The 22,515-nt window shown below is 37.0% G+C and overlaps 1 protein-coding gene across 2 annotated transcripts in view; it reads right to left on the bottom strand.

Annotated features, from left to right (window-relative positions):
• slc6a9 (solute carrier family 6 member 9) overlaps positions 1–22,515 on the bottom strand; it is a 62,775-nt gene that overhangs the window by 19,713 nt on the left and 20,547 nt on the right. The window contains exon 1 of one of the 2 annotated variants that reach the window (XM_088927587.1): positions 8,216–8,445. The exons of the other annotated variant lie outside the window; for it this stretch is intronic. Coding sequence (XP_088783713.1) covers positions 8,216–8,257 — 42 coding nt within the window. The 5' untranslated portion in view covers positions 8,258–8,445. Of the gene's footprint in view, positions 1–8,215; positions 8,446–22,515 lie in introns of those variants that run through there. 2 annotated transcript variants of the gene reach the window in all.

Below are 22,515 nucleotides of genomic sequence, written 5' to 3'. Positions count from 1 at the left end.
CAACCACTGAGAATGGGTACAGTGTGACACAGAGATGCTAACCTGCAGAGCTCCCAAGCAATGCAATCTGATCTACAGCTCTTGCCACCTTCAACAACAGCCCACTCTCTCTTTTCACACACCAGCACAGAACGGCATGCTCGACCTTAGTATAATTAATATATAATAGATAGCACATTACAACAATTAGCAGAGCTTCCATGGGCCAAGAATCCCTTGTGGCTGGCCATCCTCAGCTGTAAGGCAGTCAACCAATTTAAGGTGGCAATTCTGCCATATATTTTACAATGGAGAGATTACTCAAGAGCAATTGTGCTCTTTATTTTGCGACTGCATTTTGGGGTTAAAAATTAAGCAGGGTATAAAAACGTGTTGCAAATGCTCTAAAAATATTCACTAGAGTCTTTTACGGAGCATATTACGCCTAAATGTATTAAGCAAGAATTGCAGCTCTAGGTCTGCGATGGACTGGCGTCCTGTCCAGGGTGTACCCTGCCTTGCTCCCGTTGCTTGCTGGGATAGGCTCCGGCTCCCCCAGGACCCTGAAATGGATGAAGACATACAGCTCTAGGTCTGTTAGTCTATTAAAACCAGGTGATGCACAGAATAAAACATTCTATCCTGAACATTCAGCTATTTCCCGAATGTGCTATATATATTATCATAATTGGAAAAGAAGACAATATAAATTGCATAATACTAATACATAAAACATGGTTCCACACTGCTCTTACCATTTAAATTCTAGAGCTTGGACCCTACTTACTTTGACCTACTTCAGCTTACAGCAAAGGCTTGAGGGTAATACTAAAAAATAACAGCAGTCTTTCTGACATTTCAAAAAATGCTGGGCATTCTGTGAAACAGAAAATGTGAGCTATGATTTGAGTAAAAGATCATCTTCAAAGTCAAAGTTACGACAGCCCTAAAAACCCATAATTTCATTCTGGTAATGAAGAGAAAATAGGTTAAAAGGGATCATTTAGCACACAGTAAAGGTTTTTTGATGAGTTACCAAGATGTACAAAAAACAATTCCGAACTCCTACTCACTATAAGTAAACAAATTATTCAAAGTCAAAACCCAGTCGAGTCTATTCAATAAAATTCATAGAACGTCGTTTAAAAACTCTGCCAATCCTGTATTTGGCATGGATTCTTGGATACGAGCAGGACCTATAACATAATGCTGGGCATCAAAATGTATTAATTTGAAGTCCTTGCAGAATGCAAGTACTTTTCATTGCACTCATTTTTCAGGAGCAGTGTATTTTGTGCATCCTTCAGCCTCAACATCCATCCATTAACAGAAAGCCACTTATTCCTGGTTAGGGTCAACTCAGAGCCTGTTCAGTAAGCACAGGGCGTAAGGTCAGCCTGGACATAATGTCTACAATTCTAGACACATCTAACTGGAAAACAGAATCCAGGCTCTGAATTACACTACAATGTAGCCGATTTATCAACCCAGGTTTCTAACCAATACACATTTACGTACATCTATTTAAAGTAATGGATTGTTTCTAAAAAGTCAAGCTTTTCTATGAAGACTTTTTAATACACAGAGAGGCACTGAACAATAGCATTTCTTGCTTTTTTAATGCCTCTCAGTCTGATATTGTATAAAATATTTTTGTGCAGTGAATGTAATTAACATAAAACAGAATGAGTGACACACCTGGGTTCTTTCCATTATATCAAATTAAATACCATCCTCAGTAAGCACTATGTGTCTTTCTTTGAATTGCTTAGTCTAATCTCCTGCACACACAGCACTTTCTTATCTAGACTGTACTGCAAAAACCTTCCAGTCAAGCCTCTGTAGAACTGCTTTCCAAATCGTCTAAAACCTGGTGAGGATGTTTGTGTTATAACACACAAGTCAGTGTGGGATGGGAAAAAGTGGTATCCCCCAGCAGTGTTATCCTCCCAAGTGTTTGCCTGTTGGATCAGGAAAGAGTAAGTAGGTGCACATGTGACACTGCAAAGTATGAAAAATAATTTCAATTTCCTTATCTCACAAGTGGCAAAACTTCTGTGCCTGATCATAACAATAACACACTGTACTCTATATAAGATACTTCCACGTTAATAGTTAGTCCTGAGACATTGTGTGGCCTACTGAAAAGCCTTGGACCCTGTGGTTCATAACACCTTGCAAATTCTTTTGCAAACCGTGATCTGCAGAGCTCAGTGTATGTTAGCCCTATAATGCCTGTCACGGACATTAACTACTTTTATCTAAGGGAAATTATTGCATTTTATTAATTTATTAAATAACTCATTGCTGTATATTTTCCTTAGATTTACAAGCAGGTCTACGACTACATTTTAAGAAGTTCAAGTAGGTAACTGTCTCAGCATTCATAGGCTGTAATGGAAAAAGTAAAGGTTTATTCCACACCGAATAAACCTTCTTCTTCTTCACACCTGATGAAGGCTCCACAGCCGAAATGTAGTTTCTCTTTTCTTTTCACCATGGGAATAAACCATTACTTGTTTCTTTGCAACTACATTTAAATGCTGGTATCTGAAGGAGCTCAGCTAAAGATATTGCGTTATACGGCTGTATTTGTCAACAAGGATTAGTGCACATATGTTCTCAATATCTCACTCCCAGTGAAATGCAACACAAAACCTTGTTTTAGCTATTTGTTTAAAAGTTCCAATATTATCCTCTAAAACGAAGGGATCTCTGCCCGCTTATGCTCTTCAACACATAAATACAAAAATGTGTTACTTGTTGAAACACATATTCTTCATTTTAAGGGATATTAAAAGATCCCTTTCTGTTTTATCAGTGGATATGAAATCATTTAAGAATTCCTTTGTGTGCCAGTATTGCTGCATGTAACATCTGTGGGGTGCAGGAATTGCTGTGCCTAACTCGTGTGTCAAAAATGAGTACTGTGAGTGTATTTAAGAAGAAGAAGAAAAAACAAGAGGAGGACATTCGGTTACACTCAGCTTGTCTAGCCTGTTTGGTAGTTAGTAGATAACCGATCCAGCCATTCCTGCAAGATCCTGCGTCAACAACATGGATGAGTAAATTGTCCCGAACACACACACAACGATTTGGCTAAAAGACATTTTCCAGTTTTTTTTCAATGTACAGTTGGCCTGGGTCATACAAACAGAAAACATCATTGCTTCGGACCATAAAATGTTAAGTAAATTGTAAGTAACTCAGTTACTTAAAATAGTCTATCACAGGACCTCATCTTCCACATAGAGATCATGAAATCTCTGAACGACTCTTTTACGAACAGACCCACAGTGGATTACATCCCAGTCGACATTTTACAAATGTAAAAAATATATATATACTGTATTAAAATGTGATTTTTAATGCTTTAAATAGTTAGAAACTTAGTTACTTACAATTTACTTTCAGCTTGCTTAAAAAATTATCATAACCCTAGTTTGCAGGAGAGACTTGAAGCCAAGAACTGTAAGTAAACCTTTTAAAGAAGAGGCATGTTTAACAGAGGCATAATTCATTTAAAAAAGTTATAAACCACCATAATACAAACATTCAGTTTTTGAGGTTACCAAGTCATTTAGAAATGCATGTTATGAAGTTAGAAAGCATAACAGATAACAGCTTAATATTTGTAATATACCGGCAACACAGATACACTTCTAAAAAAAGTATATGCATCATGTACACTACTACTAGGTGCAATACAAACAAACTTTTGTCTTCGTTATTTGTGTTATCGCTCAACGGGAGTGTCCCCCTGCCAATACAATGAAGAAGTACAGTTAAGTCGCACACTGTCACTTTAATGAACATTCAGGGACTGTTCATTCAATAGTGGAGAAAGCAGCCCATGGCAATCAGTGATGGAGTTGAATCCCTCTGCGGACAACCCAGAAGCACTTTGTGAAACAGAAGAATGAGCATGACTCACGCTGCCTCACAGCACCCATATGGTTCTGCACCGTACCCTGGCCTTCGCACTGAACAGGCTGCTGTGGCTTCAGGTCATTTCATGGGCAGCTGGCATGCTGACGTACACAGCCTAATTTACCTGGGCTTCGCTAAGGAAAAGAACCCGAATCTTACTGCCCGTTACTGAGCAAATCATGCAGTTCTGCATCAGTGATTTCCTTTACAATGACTATCACCATTACTTTTATCATACATTTGGGAATAACAGACAGCATGTTACATCCCTTAAATATGATTTTCTGTTTCTCTCTAAATATGAACATACCACGTGTATATGTGTGTAAATGTATACAAGTATTTGTATATATCCCTGACTGTGACTACTATATGTGTAGTACATACAGTATATAATTTTCAATTTAAATCATTTTTCAAAAACCTAAAACAAAAAGGTATATATTTTCAACATTCAGGTAGAGTCATTACATCATCAGTGAGTGTGAAAGGTAAAGGTATCTTGATTATCTTGATAGGAAAAGTGAATACCAATGGTCATTGCTATTCTCATGGAAACCACTGAGACAGGCAGACAGCAGTATCTTCAGATGTGAAGTTTGCCTAGTACGTTCAGGTTCAAAATGTAAAACAGTACAACAGTACGATACTACAGTCATTAAGCAGAAATGTAAAAATATTAAGTCAAAATGGTTGTGACTGCACCTGCACCATATGATTGACTGCATTCCTTCAATACTTTTTTTATATTTACACAACAATGTAAAAGACTACTTGACATTTAGAAAGCCTTATACTAATAACTGTTATGATTCCTGCTTTTTTGAAAAAAGTAAAAAGTACTTTGTCACCTAAAATTAATGATTACAGTGGACTAAACAGCTTCCATCTAAATGCCTGCAGAAGAATTTCAGTTGATGACAGTCTTTTTTAAAACACTGTTTAGCATAAAAACAACGTCTGTTATCTAAGTGCCCTTCTAAAATCGCACTGTACTACAGTGGTCTCACATCAGCTGGACAGAAAATCATCAGCAAATGCATTCATGCAATATACTTCTAAATCCAATTACTTCATTTCATAATAAGACTAATATCTCATTAAACAAACATGACTGAATATCCTTATTCTGCATTATAGAAACCATGCCTACCAGCAATTTCAGAATAAGAAACTTTTATTCGCCAAGTACAAAATATACAAGGAATTTTATGAGTATGCTGTTAAATTTAATTTCACTACATTTCCATGGCTAAATATATATTACTGTATAGTGCGGAAATCTTGGAGTGCTAAAAACTTGACCTGAGCATCACGTTGTCTCACATATACAGTTATCTATATACATTATTTTTCTGAACAAATCCCATGTTCATGTGGTTACTGGGGTATTCCATTTAATGTTATTTTAATTGAAAGGTCTTCTAATATAATGGCCCAAATGTACTGATCTGTATTTTGTGGTTGAAGCTAAATGTTGCATTTAGCAATCTGAAGGAACGAAGTCATTCAACTGACCGTTTGAAATTAAACAAATAGCAATGTTTTCCACTGTACACATACATGCAATTCTTATAATAAATTACATTATATATTACATATATTATATTAATTCTTCTTACAGTATATTAAAGTAGTGCTACCACCTTATTCTGTAAAACACCTTCATATTTATAAGAAAGCTGACACTTTAAATGTTAAGCCTAACTTGGCCCTTTCTTCAATTAACTGTACAGTTAGCTTGGTTATTCTTCAGTACACCTACTTTCTTCTTTGCTCCTGCTACAGAATTTTAGTATGATCAGACGCTTTGAATTCGGTGGTACAATTATACAGTACAGCCTTATTATCTGTATCACCCTTCTTAATTCACTTTCTAGGGGCATCTAAATTAACTGAGGTTTACAGCTCAACTGTAAAAAATAATTTCTTCCAATGTGCCCTCCAACAGCAAACACTACACGAACATCACAAAGATCAAAGAAAATGCAAAAGCGACAATGCACTTTTTAAGTGTATTTCCAGAAGAGGAGAATGTCATACTCTCCAAGTGGTGCATATTATGCAATTGCCATTCCTTCTGAAGTAAAAGCTTTGCTCTCATTATTTCAATTACTGTCCTCTCAAAACCCGGGTTTAGAGACGGCATCAGACAATGTTTAAAATGTAAAATTTGATAGTGGTGCTTTAAAAAAAACTGCTGGAACGCCTATAGAAAATGTAAGGATCACTATGCACTGAACATAAGCACAGGTAATTTTATCTCAGCTGTTAACTTGCACAGGCAAAGATGCTCAACTATCAGAGGGCACATTAGCTGGGATACAATGGACAAAACAACACATAAAAAATATAGCAAATAATCCTTAAGGGTTTTGCAGTCAGGTGCACCTGTCTGTGAAAAGTGCAATAGTTTTGTGCTAGTTCTGTCAGATAAACCCACCTAAATCCTTTACTTGATCCCACCACGGACTACATAATTAGGTCAGCTGGGTCATGTTCTTACACAATTCGCCGTGTCCTGAAACAGGGCATGACGGTGATTTTCTGATTTGTATTTATTTTGTATTTATGTGTAGAAATTAAGAGGCAAGTCACAGACTCAAGCACGGTACTTTAATCCTGTATTAAAACTATCCTATTAGTACCAAACAGTTTAATCTCCTTTCTTAATTGTCACCTTTTATCAGATCAACTAGTTGTTACACTCTACATTTTGTTGCATTTAAATACTTCATGAACAGATTTGTCAAACAAAAAAAAAAGATAACACTACAAACACTAAGTAACTACAGGACTCACTAAATGGAAACCTTTGAAGACACTTGGCAATGCAAAGGAATAAATATTCAACAGTTAGACTATGTAAAACTAACCCTTGAAGCCAATACACGCTCAAAACCCAGTTCCCTTGACCTTTGAAAGAATCCTAGATGAATTATTTCCCTGTTTAACAAACACTCAAGCCAGAAAAATCTTACTGAATTGGATGGTGGAGAAAATGCTATACAACATGCTGTTCTGCATGCATCTTTGATTGACTATTGATAGTATTTCAATGAAAAAGAAATGGCAAAATTATTTTTCCGACATTAAGCAGTACAGCATATAGACCACCCTCTGTTTTCAAAGACCTTGTCAAGCGAAAGTTAATCTTAATAAAGCCACATGCTTGCCTAGTTTTACTTAAGCAGGATACAGTCTTTAATAACCATAATGAGTCTAAATCAGAAATGTAAAGTAATGAGGCTGATGAGGAAAAGAAAATCACAGAACAATAACCTTCACAGTTTCTTACAACCTGATGCACCCACTGCATTATCCTGTGCTGGCCTAAAACTGTGCTAGTTTAATGGAGCATTTCATATTTCAGTCAGCAACACGAGAGTTTGAACAAAAAAAAAATCAAAATACAAGTCACACAAAACTATTTGTCTACATGAAGACATTTACCTACCGCAAGCAACCCCATCTCTTTTCTTCACAGAGCTTTTTCCAAGCGCACGTTTATTAATTTTTGAGACAAAATAGGCTTGGTTGTCTACCAAAAGAAGCTCCTTCTGCCTTGACAGAAGCAAACGAAAGGACGTGACAGAACTTGGCTCTCGATATAAATCCGAGGTGAACAATGTTCCATAACGGATATCTATGTATTTTCTTTTAAACTCTTTTAAACAAATCTTCCTTGGAATTGTTTAACTGACAAGCCCCCAAGCCACTAAAAAAACCATAAATATGAGCCAATCCCCCCCTTTTCTGACACTTTTCCCCTTCTTCTGTGTCTCCCTCATACACAGTCACCCAACCCACTTCCTTGGAAAAAAAAACTTATATTACACCCCATTTCCACCACTAGTACCACAACTAGAACTTCCCACTGCAATTAGTTATAAAAACTTTTCAGTTTGGCCACACGTGGGCTGGTTTTTAAAGAGTTGTATCCCCCATCTCACGTGATAGAGGGGCTATTGAGTCGTCACAGACCCCCTGAATGATCGCAGAAAAATAAGGCAATCCAGACAATAGGCCGTCTTGATTAATTCAATTCTTTCGAGACCTTGCCTCGTCGTCCGGGCAGCTTAACACAATTGCAGCTTTGATAGTCGTACAAACTCCTTCCCTCTCTCCCTTCAACCTCCTTTTGAAATCCAAAAAGTTTTTTTTCCCCCCCTCAGCTGCGCCCTGACACAAAAGGCAAACCAAAAATTTAGGGGGGAATAAACTTTCACTGTTGCCGAACATCTGTAGAGATACATCTAGCAAGAATGGGGAAGGGTGGGGGGTGGAATCTGTAAAAAAAACTAACCTGATCGGCTGTGAAGGTAGCATTGCTGGTGGATTCTGACATGATTCAATAGCGGCCCGTTTTTCTCTCTCGTTTCCAGTCTTAAATTCTTCATTCACACCTTCCCTTTCGCTTCCGCAGAGAGAAAAAAAAACCTCCTTTTGCTCTTGGTTGATTAATGCCTGAATTATTTTCACCTCATTTCATCTGATGGAGCTCTCTGCTTCCTCTCCGCCTCCCTCAATCATTCTGCGTGGAAGTTTCCTCCCCCTCTCGTTCTCTCCCTCACCCTCTCGCTCTGTCCCCTTTCTGCTCTGCTCGAACAATTCAAGAAAACATTTTTTTTTTCTAAAAAGGCGACAGAGGAGAGATCCACAGCTTTTGCGTCTACCTCGCCATGAATGGTGCCGTTGTCATCACTCCAGCTTACTGAATACAGAACGAGGGGATTGGTACTTGCTGCCTGAAGTCAAAGCTCTTGCCAAGCTTACACAAGAGATAAAAAAAAAAACTAAGGAGCCATGTACTTCCACAGGATTCACTTCCTCCTCTGTCTCTTTGTTTTTTCCTTGTTTTCAACATAGTCACATCCAGACCACCAACATTCCCATTTACGGACACTTGACTCCCAAATCCTAGTCCCTTGACTTGGCCAACTTTTCCAAAAGGTACCTTAGAAAACAAAAGGAAGAATATACTGCACTGCACTGTGTACAGTGTCTGTGTGGCATACCACCCTTGCACTACAGAATGTATTTGATGTTCCAGTTTTAGAAAGTGTATTCTTGGTTTGTTCAGTTTAAATTCTGAACAGATTTTACTGCATTGTTTCACAGTTTTTAGACTGCCGTACTAGCAATAGATCTATAACTACAGGAAACAAAAAATACATCACAATACTCAAACCAAAAGAAAGGCACATACAATAAATTCTGAGCATCATGTAAATGATAGCAAAAGGTGATCAAGCATAGCAATACATTTAACGGGAGATAGAATGGGAGTCTCTCGTGGTTTTACAAATAGGCTGAAGGAGAGATTTGGACGTGTGACAAGAGGCATCAGGCATGAAACCACAGACTTGTTGATCCCTTCCGCAGCTCTGAAGAATGCCTTTGTTGTTAAAGGATGTACAGTTACCTCCACATCCAAAGAATATCATGATGGCGGTTAGTGTATTCGAACTTCCCTTAGAACCAATTAGGATTGAAAATGGACAGAAGCAAAGTATTTTTAGCAAGATTTTTATTTTCCCTACCGCATATCAATGTTGTCTAATTTGAACTCTAATTAGACAACATTAATATCTAATTGAACCTCACTGGGCAGTGCATCAGCTACAGCTCCTACCACTGCTGTTTAAGAGATGTGCTCCTCAATGCTGTTTCCTATGACATGTCCTACATCTATTATTATTTGAAAATGTAAAAACCTTTAAATATTGATAATACTAGACAATGGATATATCTCACACCCTTTTAATATCTTTTAGTCTGCTTTCCATAATCCCAAAGGCAGTGGGGTCACAAGGTGCAGGCACTGCATTGTCTGAGCAGTGCTTTACTCCTTGTTACATAAGAATAATACACATACATTTGTTTGGCCACAGGCTAAAAAGACAGAAGCAAAACTAGACACTAGGAAGAATGCAGTCAATGCACGTCAGAATGTGAATATGAAAAAAAGGTTTGCAGGTCTGTAGAGAAAATTACACATCTACAGGCATTGGTAAAAAATATCCCTCAGTGTGTTAAAAATATGACTTTCAGAGAGTACTCCTTTAAGTGGAACCTGGGCACACGGGCGACATTTTAGGTCATTAAGGATGCTACAGTGATTACATTGAGGACCCATTTTCAGGCCATGAGTGTGCCTGCACACAGCATAACAGGTCAGATTTAATGAGGATTTTGTACTGTGGTATTCAGAAAGCAGAAGAACGAGGGGCTGAAAGGAAAGTATTGTGGAATATAAACCACAGAGACAACTGAAACAAAAAGCACTTGAACTACAGAAGTAACCCTAACACCTCGTGTGCTAGAAATTGTGTTTACTAATTGGCTGTTTAACTTTTTGGTATTTAGTTTCAATTATCTAATGCAGCTGCCACACTCTTGAGTTTGCCAAAGTCCATTAGTGCAGTTGAATAGTGCGTAGATGTGTCCAAACTATGATTCACAGGAGATACACAAAGCTAAACAGAAATAAACATTTCTAAGAACATGGAATAATACAAGTACTCACCTTCCTGCATGTACTATACTAAGAAATGCATGTAGAATGATAGAAATAAAAAAATCACATTCAAAACTATACAAATGAACCAATAAATGCTATGACTGTATTTAGACATTTTTTTTGAAGGATCCAAACAATTACTGTATTTGCACTATTCTTCTGTTTCAAATCATTACACATGGTGTAGCATTGCCAAATAAAATATTTAAGAACATATGTGACACATTTGTTTATCTGTCACTAAGATGCCTTCAGCCAGCAGGCACCACAAGAGGGCAGGAGATATTACAATGTTCTGCAGACTGTCAGAAAGGTAGGGCAATGTGGGGGAAAAGGTCACTTTATGACCACACATGCGCAAGTGGAAAAACACCAGAAGAAATCCAGAGATGCACTACACAGCTTGAACAGTTCTCGGGATAGTAACCATTCCATGGATTAAAATTAGCCTTCCCTGTCAGCGTCTGAGTCCCTTCTGAAACAGGATATACCAGAGGGGGCCAGGCTCCAGCACCCCTCAAGAGATCTGAGTGTCTTGAGAATTTATGAATGGTCATCTGGTCACATTCACCCCATGACTGGAATTAGGAAAAGCCTAACAGAGGTGCAAAGATGACTTCCAAAACCTAGATTTATTGCTTCCAATGAGAAACTCTTTTTTTTATTTACATTTTTGCAGATGAGGCATATAAAAAAAAGAAACACAACACTGACTTTCAGTTAAAAAATTACAACATAGATTACAGAATTTGCGTAGGAATGAATTTACCTAATGTGACAGAATCCAGCTTTCAAAAACAGACAGCTCACTTTTCAAATATAAATAGCTCATAATTTATTAATAGCTCATTTAGAGGTTCATAGAATTTATTTTTTTTCATTTTCATACTTAAACGTATTTAAGCTTAATAAGAAAACATCAAAATCAACAATGCGAACACAGGTATCACAGAAAAACTTCCAATGTTTATTTTCTTGTTCAGTTACTCAAATCCTAAAAAATGTAACTCAAAATGTCAATTTTACTTTGTGTAGTTTCAATACAGTGCCAACAAGGTTATCTATGTCTATAGGTCTATGTCTATTACAGTGAAAGAATGCCTATTGATTCTTAATTCATAAATGCAGAAAAAAACACCTAATATGTTATAGCACAAAATACAGAAAAAAATGATCCAGGTAATTTGATGTTGTGTGTGTTATGGTAGCTTTCATTTAACACCTCTATTGATTGATTAAATAAAAAAAAACATCTTAGTATTTTTATGACCAAATGTACAGATTCAACCAATTAATTCTGTACAATCGCTAAAAGTATCACCATGTAATCATTCCTTCACTAGCCTAACTGGGTTTGTTATGTGTGATTACTTAAAACACTGAAGCAATAATTCTGTAGATAAAACATTACATGCTTCCACTATGGAAAATGTAGGTGTATGGGTGATTGGCTTCCAGGAGGAAGTGTTTTTAACATTACACATTAGGGATTTTACAAGTTATTTTATGTATCCTTTCCTTCTAATCCCTCAAAAAGGCCTGTTTATTTTCATCTGTGTTGACATAGTGGAAGTGCAGTATTAAATACAAAAAAGAAATGCCAATATCTCTCTTTAGCACACCGCACAGAAAAAGCCCCTCTTGTTGCTTTTTTAGCAACACCAGAAAACACATCCCATCCTGGTACAAAACAAGAAGAAAATCAGTGCACTGAGTGACACAAAACAGCCCCTATACAGTTTCAAATGTGCTGTGTTAATAAGGTCTTTTCCATTCAAGGCACGCTGCCTCTATTGACAAGTCAAACAAGGGGCTTCAGTGTGGGGTAAATTACTACTGCTGACCAAACATGTCACTTTCACAACTTATTGCCCACTTTGATGTAGTGTCTGGTTTCTTGAGCTTTCAGAGTTGTCAGCTCACAATTCCCCCACCCTGTTAACAAGACGTACAGTATCGAAAAAACACTATACCTGCCAGGATATTCTTCCATGAAATCAAGACATCACAGGGGAAAGGATAAAACTATTCTACAAATAACATAACAGCTCTTTTCCCACCTTTTTTCCCCCACCATAACCAAAAAACAATTTAAGAAGTAAGAAGGCGCTGCCATTGCAGTTTCCCAAAGCTTGAGACAGCCTCCCAGATCTGATTTGACTCAAGGCTAATTCACACCACATGCGACTGTGTTAATTATATCACTCTTCGGTATTTGCAAGTCCATTAATCTAGAAATACTACGAAGACCAGCGGGCTGACATACTGTAATTCTGTGGAACCGCCAGGTAGGTACAGTACAGCATTAAAGTTGCTTTTTTCCAGTTCCACCTTGTCTGAATAAAATGACAGGAACATGGCGCAATAAAAGTAAAAAGTGATGTTAAAGTGTGATTAAAAGTGAGAAATCTCAAGTAAAAATTGCTTGGATTAAGGACAGCTCTCTTTTGCGGATCTGAGAAAGAGTAAGGTGCCTTTATCTGCTGAAAGTAATTTAAAATGGGTTAAATAGGACTGAAATGCAAGATGATAAAATTGGCAGGGACAGGAGAAAAATGCCTTTAGCTCAATACAGGTTTAAATACCAGTGCATTAAATGCATCCTGGTCTTAACTTACACTTGAGTTTTTTTCCCCAAAATATCTCTTGCAAATGCCTTGCCTGATGTTTTGCTCCACAGGATTTGTAAACCGGCTTTTAAAAGTTTCCCTTGGATACAGTCGAGTCTACTGCCAGCTGGCAAGGAGAGCTTGCCTTTGGCAAGATGGGCATCAGTTCACTGTATGAAAAGACTGTAAATTTGCAACAATGTTGACTGCAGCTCAGGCTGTAAAAAAGTCCAGAAGACTTGCTTGATTTTTGTCTTCAGTAATCTGTTTATCACCATGTTGCAATAATAGAACAAAAATAACTGTTATGCAAATTGTATTACAACTGAAAAAGAACACAACTTTAAAAGTAAAATGTTCATCAGTTTAATATTTTAAGTGAAGATGATGTTTTCCTGAAATCAGTGTAGTTTCCCCCCAAAATGAAATATTATTTTGTCAACTGCTTTATACTTCCAGTTACTTCAGATTCTTTAAATTACACTATCCATGCAAGTTGATCACTTTCTAAGTCCAAAGACGTTGAATCCAAAGACTACATAAAATAATTTGAAAAGACAATATAAAATACTTGGTATTTCTGATTTCAGTCTTCAGAATGTCCTTTCACGTTATTTTTGCTCCTAGTGGTACAACTTCAATACTTCAGCCTACAGAACTAGCCTGATAGACATACTCTCACTAAAATATGTGGGGGTTGTATGCACATGAAGAGATAAGATATATTTTATAGGTATATTTGCAAGTGATGCTTAATACTTTATTAGTCTTCTAGAAATTGTAGCTGCTGGTGGTTATTTGGTCACTTGTGTGACACTGCAGGCTAAAGAAGACTACTTTTTTATCAAAACCCTTTTTTCTGGACACAAAAATGATTTTAGGTTGTCTGAAGACAGGACATTTAGTTGTACATTTTCTTAACTGTTAATGTGTGGTAACAATTACACAACGTTTTAAAAGGCACAGGGCTATGCTGAAAGCATTCTGATATGCATTACATATTATACCTTTTAAGGCTTTAATATCAATTTCTTTCTAATTCTTTCAAATAACAGAGTATTTCTTTACATTTAAATATACCATGTTTCAATGTTGTTACTTATTTGCATATTTTTTGTGTCCAGGTTAACAGCTGTTGCCATTTATATTATGTTTAAAGTATAGAAAACTCTCCAAATTATAAAGAGTTCAATTATACAATAAGATAAAAGAGTATTTTATGCTTTTAAAAAAGAAAAAGTGATTTACACTCCTGTACAATGTGAACCTTCTCAAGCTGTTTCCTAATTATACATAAAATCGTTGAAAAACCAGACATACTGTGCTGCATTTAGAATAATTAAGACTTCTGTCAGCAACAAACAATAACAATTTTACTGCTGTTTTGCTGTTTGCTGTTTTAAATTATTAACATAGATAAATAAAAGCACCATCCTACAAACTGTGATAAACAGTAAAAAAAACAAGCAAGACAAAAGAAGTCAACATGTTTGTGTGGCTTATAGTAAAGATTGAAAATAATACATGAAACACTTTTTTTTCATTTGTTAAACTGTCCTTCCCAGAAGAGTTTTATTTACTCAATTAATGGAACTCCAACATTATTTTGGAAACGTTTCAAAGCTGACAACTACACCTAAAGCCCTCTATTTTTGAAAAATTGTGTAGTTAACCTCTCAAGCACAATTTCACAATATGTGCTGAAAAACTATTTTATCTAAATAAAAATAAGTTAAAATAAAACACAGACAATAAAAATGATGTTTTCTACAGCTCAGTGAGATGTATTAATATTTTCGTGTCTGCTATTACATTTCACATTCATATTTGCTTTTGAGTATTTTTAAAAAGGTCATACATAAAGTAATAGTCTACAAAACAAAATACTGATAAATAACACATCATCTAGGCTGTGCTATATGCTAGAACACCAGTTGCACACTGAAAGCTACTTTCTAAACAGGTTCAGGGCATGGAGAGCAGAACAGCAAAGGGAAAAAAGGATTTGTATGGGTATGCAAACTAATGAAACCCATTATTTTATTTTATTTTTCGATGTATTTTAGATGTATGAAATCTGCTTCCTTTAGGAGGTTCACTGAATACCGCTATTCAATGTGCAAAGTACTGATGGACTGTCCAAAGCATGCCCAAGGCCTTGAAAACAGATGACACAGCACAAACTTTTCTTTGACTCTCTTGGAAGATCCAAGCCATTAACTATGGAAGAGACTTAAAAGAAGAAAGTCTTCTTGGTCTTGGTCTTCTCCAGCACTAGGGCGGGAGGTCAGCAAAGGTGAAAAAGCATCTCAATGGCCTATAGCTCAGTCTATTAGTGGTCTAAAGTAATAAATGTATTCTACTCTGACCAACAGATACTTCCTGCATGTTTTTTCTAAGTTCCTCTCAGCAGCTTTCAGTGACAGAGGAACGGAATTTTAAACGGTTCAGTTAACCTGAAATCTTCATGTTAATTTCTCCCCTCCATATTTTAGCTCCAAGGGCCCCAGCTGTTAATGCCTTATAAATAGCGCGTTGCTCTGAACCCCTCAAGGGAAAGCAGGGCTCTGGAGTAACTTAGGCACAAATCGAGCTGGAAAAAACACACAATGTACATATTCCAGCGAACATATGGGACTATTGCCAAGGATGAAAGAAAGCTACATGTGACTCTAGTTTGTTTCACGTGTATTCAACAATAACCACTTTGGAGAAGCAACAATTAACTTCATGAAGATTTTTTTTGGCTCATCGAAGAAGAAAAAAATTAAACAAATTTCTAGAATTCAACAAACTTCAATGCAAGAATGAATGCAGCTCTAAAACCGATACCTTTGACATTCATTTTCTGAATATCAATATTATGGTACATTCTGCAATATTTATGCAATTTGTTTCTTTTATATATAACCAAAAAATAGGAAGAACAGAGACAAAAGTCCTTAATTACACAGTATTATTAGCAACATCAGAATTCCCAGTTGTGGGTGAAGTGGGTCCCCACTTATTTGTCAAGTGATCACTTTTGGGATGAAAGGCTATGCAAAGATGTATTAACACTTCTGCAACATGAGGTTGGGTCACCAACACTTGAAAGCAAACCTTTTAATAATATATTGCATCTATGTAAATGGGTCAGTCCACTTGCAAGGCAAAAATTGTCAAGGAAACAATCCGAGGCAGATTTTCTCTTCAGTTGTAAAACCTTGGTGCATCACTCCTTATTCCCAGCAGAGGTCATTGTAACAGCACGGACTATGTTACCCATACACGGCATGGGCATCTTATACCAACGACCTGGGCACATCATTCATTAGTGTAGGGTTTAAACAAGGAGTGGGCAAATGTAGTCTCCAGTGAGACATTTCTTTTTGGGTTTTACTCCATCTCATTCTACAATGATTTAACTGAACAAATTACGTGCATAAAGTGTCTCATCAGCTGTATTGCAGTGTAGCTAATCAGGGGTCCAGTGTTTTTTTAAAGCGACTCCAACATGTTTAACACCAAAGCTCCTTCTCACATGGTACACTGTAACACACAGTCTTGGGTAGGCTTTTTGTTTGTTTTGTCACTTAGCATTCACAAAACGAATTTAAACCATTCTGACACATTAGCCTATTCTTTCAAAAATCACTGCACCCAAAATGCCTCAAGAAGTATGTACAGTTTTGAAGATATCTTTTCTAATTTAAGGTCTGAAAAATCTCTAGAACTGTTTTCATATATAAAGAGCAGAGTGACCATACTGAAAATAAAACACACAGTGTTCTACCTTGCTGTTCCAACTTTGTTCCTTATAAAACCTGCATTTCAGTGGCAGAAGATGCGAGTCCCTAGACTAAACATTATTCCATAGCCATAGCCACAGTTGTGCTGCTGTGATTGAAATGAGGGACGCATGAGCACAATTCACATCTTCCTTAATGTCTGCACTAAGAGAAGATGCTTCCCTTTACAGCAAAACCATTACCAAAATTGTAGGGATTAAACAGAGTATACACCCTTCTGTCCAGACTCCAAGTTCCCCCAAGCATCTTTTGTTATTTAAAATGACAGAATATTACACACTGATGTCCCTTTCTTCAGGCCTAAAGTACAGACAAGTTTTGAAGGTCCTAAATCACTAAAATATATATTTCAAAAACTTCAGAAGATGGCATAGTGTTAACCCCTCCCCAGGAATATCATTAGCAAAGCCATCAAAGTGATTAATAAGAGGGGAGTTGCATTTAAAGAACCCTGAGAACTAGTGTCCCCCCCTCGTCCCATGCACGTACTTCCTATTCACAATAAAAGGGAAAGCACCTAGAGTTCAAGCGCGACAAATTACCTAAATATGGGGTGAACAGAATTTAAAGCACTTCAATTCAACCAATAATAATAAAAAGCCAAAAGTCATCGAGATTTAGAGAGCGATTCCAGTGACATGGTGCTAATTTGCAGTCCATAATTTCAAGGGTAAACTGAACCGTAAAAAAAAAGTGTTTTTTTTTTTCTTTTGCCTTCTTGTGGGGGGGAGCATGGGGTTGGAGAGAGAAACAGGACAAAGTATCAAGTAGAAAAAAAAAAACCTACAGTTTCAGCCTGAGTGGTTTCCTAAAATACAATCTAAAGGCAGTGACTGAATGGGCCCATTGCTGCAACCATTTTAAAGAGAACGCAGTGGTGGACGTGTTTGGCATTTGGTTGCCCTTGTGCCCCCATTATACCTTCTCCACAGTGGCCGGATTTTCTCTCCCTCCACGCTCTCGGGCCTGTACAGTGAGCTCAGGACACAAACAGAAACCATGTCTGACTACCCCTTTGGGCTGACACATCTGTTCCCATGCCCCTGCGGCTGCCCGGTTGCAGAGCTAGCCAGAGATGCGAACGCTGAAGCTAATTCAAGTGAGTGACTGACGGCTCAATATGTTCCTTACATAAGTCGAAAAAGGCGCCACTGAACTGCAGTCCCCCAAATCCACTCATTTGGACTGAATACACAGGTTTTCAATTGTACAACAAACCCCACATACTTTCTCTGCACACTACTTAGACCAGGGGTTCACAATCCAGCAGGTTTTATGGGTCACCCCTAAAACCTCAAGTTCAAAACCCTTGGAACGATTCTGCTTTGACACCTTTAATCAAGAATATCCGAGAATATCTTCAATGAAAATTTAAAACACCCTATAGCTTTCAAAGATCCCAATTCGCCATAATGTATCAAAACTCGCGTGTGTTCCAGACTTCCCACTGGATTGCGATCATGTAAAAACATGAATACTTCCTTTCCTGCACCAGAAGTTTTTGTTTCTTGAGTGATAAAGAAAAACCTACTAAGATTTAAAACTCAAAAACTGATACTTCTTATACAATAAAAATGGCAATTATATAAAGAGCAAAATGTAGGCAAATCTTCACACCATACTTGTTTGTGAAGACAGTAACAGCCTTTCTTGCGGCAAATCAAATTAAAGGCACAATCAGCTCTCTTTTAGACGTCATTTCATGGCCCAGTTCATTCCAACTGGGATGTGAAACACAATGACTTATCCTGCAGAGACAAAAGAGTCCAAAGGACTAAATATTTCCAGATGGGAAAAAGCCAGCCTATATAAACAAGATCCCCTCTAGCCTTATCAGGCCAGCTCAAAATTATCATCCATTTTTATTATTTACACCTCTATTATACAGTAAATGTAAAGACTGGCAAAAAACAAGGTTAGAAATTAGTTGTTTAAATACATTTTTTCTGCTTCAATACAAGCACTAACTTACAGAGTAAGAGGAAATGTTTCTATAAGTCCCAGTAGAAGTAATCGCTGCCTAAACCAATTGTATTATTACGTAAAGTTTTGCTAACAAAAGAACAATAAGGGAACAAATGGGAAAAAACAATCGTTGTTATCTACCTGGTCTCATTCTAGAGAGCACTCACCATGTACTGTAAATAAACTTTTTCTACACTTATGACAGCATTATACGTGCGGACTTAATTTTCTCAAACTCTAGCATATGTTCAAAAAAACAGAAGCTGCAAAAACAGCTAACAAAGTTCTGTCCCTGTCAATAAACAAGAATGTACCACACAATGACAAATGCCAAGCTGGCAAAGGAAGACAAGTCACAGCAGGGTCAGTCATGCCTCTGGGGACACCTTATATAATCGATGAAAGGGTTGTGCAAATACAACCACCACTGAATCCATCCAATTAGCTGACACACAGGAGGGGTAATGCTTACCAAGGCCAATCATCTGTTCAAGATTAGTCTGATCCTGGTTTTAGAGTTATGGACTCTAAGGTGCATGCTGTACAGAAACTTTCTTCTGTTGTCTGATGGAAATTCAGCACCTGACACTAAATAAACTATACTCCACAAACATTTTCAGGAAAATACATGTCTTTTAATGTTTAGAATCAATGGTGTCAAGCTCAGTTAAGATTAGGTAGAAGCCACAGCTGATGAAGCTCTACTTTCCTAACAGACATCTGTAAAGGCTTGCAAGTAAATTGATCACAATTTTAACTGAATGCAACAATCAACAACAGCAGTGTTTATCAGGCTTTATGCCAGAAGGACAGAGAGGAGACTTCATAAAACTAAAACCTAAGTAATGCCTGCTAGCTCCTAATCAAATTCATGTCTGAGTGCCTAATTTAGAGCTGCATGGAGTTTTTCTCTGTCCCACTCAAAATATCAATGAGGTAACATCTTGTACAAATACACGAGACCTCTCAAAGACAGCAGGATTTAGTGTTCTATACTGTAGCTCTACACTTTAAGATTTCCTTAAGGTTTCATTTTTACACGTGAATGAGGACACTGCTATTAAACCTTAGCCTTGCATAAACCTAGTTGAACACCCAAATAGTGCTGGGACAAAACAAATATCTCTGTAAAGTGTCTTTACACAATTAAAGTGATTCAGAACAAGTCAGTTTCAGATCACAGGCAGACCAGCCCTGGAGGGTGACCAATATTACTATCTCTGTAACTCAGAAAAACAAAAGTCTATGGAGTCAGCCAATCAGATAAGGGAGGTAAACAGCAAGGGGAGGGGTGCCTACTGTCTTGCATTTGACTTGTTTAGTTTTTTACGTTACAAATTAGTACATGAGCTCCCCACTGCAACTCTGTTGTCTGCTGTTACCCTGCATTGTTTTTATATATTTGTACTTTCAAAATCTCATCTCATTCAGAGCAGCCTTTTTAATACTCCAAACACTAATAACCACATGTAAGGGGAGACTGTACACAGCTCACTATCACAGCTAAAGGCATTTCATGACTAATAACATATAGACAGATTGTACTTTGCTCTCTGAATTATCAGGCCTCCCATGACAAATTCAGCAGTAATTAAATCATTAATATAGTCCTCAGGAGGGTTCTTCCTCTAGTTTTAATTAATGTGGTGCTTGACACTGCCTTTTTTATGTATTAATGATAAGCACAATATTATTTTAGAAACCAAAAGGTCTATATAAAGGTGTTCTAATGTGAGACTGTTGTATGGTGTATAAAATTATTCTAAGCATCACATCTCACAGAAGGAACCTGGCTTAGCAAACCAGTGACACCAGAAGTTTAAGGGAACTCCAAAGTTAAAGATGTAAATAGTGTGCTTAGAATTCCTTAAAATGATCACCTTATAATCACCAGATTTCTTGAATATTGAAAAGTGAATAGTGGAAACATACACCTGCTTTCTAAAACAGTCTCCCGACAACAACTGTGGATTTAAGATGTTAGGGTTATCATCCAGACCTGAATACGTCTTTAGAAACACTTTCATTGAATAAAAACAGTTCTATGAATGTCATTTTAACTATTACAACATAATTTACTTTTATAGGTTACCTATAGAGCTCAAAGAGCTGAGTGAAATGTGTTATTTTACTAAGCATATGATCTGAAAGCCATTAATTAGCAACCATGTAAAACTACCGTGTGTGGTTAGTGTTTTTATGTTTCCACCTGCCAGTGTCCTTCATCTAAGATATATTAATCCAGTTACTAAAGCTTCAAGTGAACACGGTGGCAGTGTTTTAATGCTTATGGCTATGGACAGGAGAAAATGACACTGTCCTCCTACAAATTCTGAAAAAAAGGAACCCATTCTGTTATTCAAACAGCTTAGACTTTGTGATTAAGTTAATTTAGAAAAAATAATTGAGAGTAATAGCAGAATTCATACAACAGACCCAATCAAATTAAGAGTAGAACAAAAATTATATGCTAAAAGCCCTAGTGAAAATACCTTTGGCATGTTTTGAAAATGTCCACAGAAATACAGAGACTCAAAGGGATTTGGGCAGCGAGTTCCACAATTACTGCACAAGACAAGACTCTATTGCCTATCGTGTGGAGCCACGTCCAAGAGTGAGACGATCCGAAAAGGCAGATAAAGTGATAGGCAATAATCATACAGATAACTTTTAATGTCACCTGTAGCTAGACCATTCAGTGTTATACACATGAGCAGGAGATGATTACACATTGCTGTTAGGTCATTACATCAAAAACAAACTTTCACGGAGCTTTTGATCAACACTCCCTAAAGATGCCTAATGGTATCTGAGGGACTACCACTGACTTAAATCTACACGGCAAATAATTAACCCAATGAACGTGGCCATTACAACTACCTTGCCTGACCACCCCTCACCCTGTGGAAGGATGCCCTGATTTAACTGCACTTAAAGTTGCTTGCATGAAGGAAATGGGGGATGAAATCGTCCACAAGCTCCATTAAAGCAACAAAAAATACAACACAAGACGAAAGAGGACACACTAAGTATTAATTTTCAGATACTCTGGTCATGCATGACATGCTTTGAAAATGTTGTTATTATTATTTCATTATACTATATGCAATGAATTGATAAATTGTAGCACTTTACATTCCATTCAAGCTAAAAGAAGCATATTATTATTGCTGTGCATATTTTGTATTTATATTGCATAGCTAATGAAGGAGCGCAAACAGTTTTGGCTGTGGTTATAAATACTTTACACAGTAATACAGTTGTTGGTAATAAGTAGCTTTATGATTCCTTGGGGTGCTGTTTAATGGCCTGAGGCCAGGAACACAGTCCAATTACAATTGCAAATACTTCTTAGCACATTTTTATAGACAAAGCTAACAATTGAACCATTTATAAGCTATTTATGGAAGGAAACAGGTAGTATTTCACGAGTTGATCTCCAGCAGGCCACAGCTTGATTTCATGATCTTCTGACAATCTCTGCCTCGAAAATGAAATCTCTCTCCCTGAGTTACTAATCATTACTATTACAGGTGTATATTTGACTGTATAACAATGTTCAAGTATAAGTGATCTGCAGCCCTCATTCAGCACAAATCTCAATTGCAGATACTGAACAAAATACTAGACATTTTGTGACAATTATCAGCACACTTTGTATGTGATCTCAGAGATCCTGTAGAAAATCAGAAAATAAATATGCAGGTTTGTGAAGTCG

The sequence above is a fragment of the Atractosteus spatula genome, chromosome 11, assembly GCF_055471065.1.
Source record: "Atractosteus spatula isolate fAtrSpa1 chromosome 11, fAtrSpa1.hap1, whole genome shotgun sequence".
Classification (NCBI taxonomy): domain Eukaryota; kingdom Metazoa; phylum Chordata; class Actinopteri; order Semionotiformes; family Lepisosteidae; genus Atractosteus; species Atractosteus spatula.
Note: the sequence above shows the minus strand (reverse complement) of the source record. Positions and strands in the feature narration are given on the sequence as shown.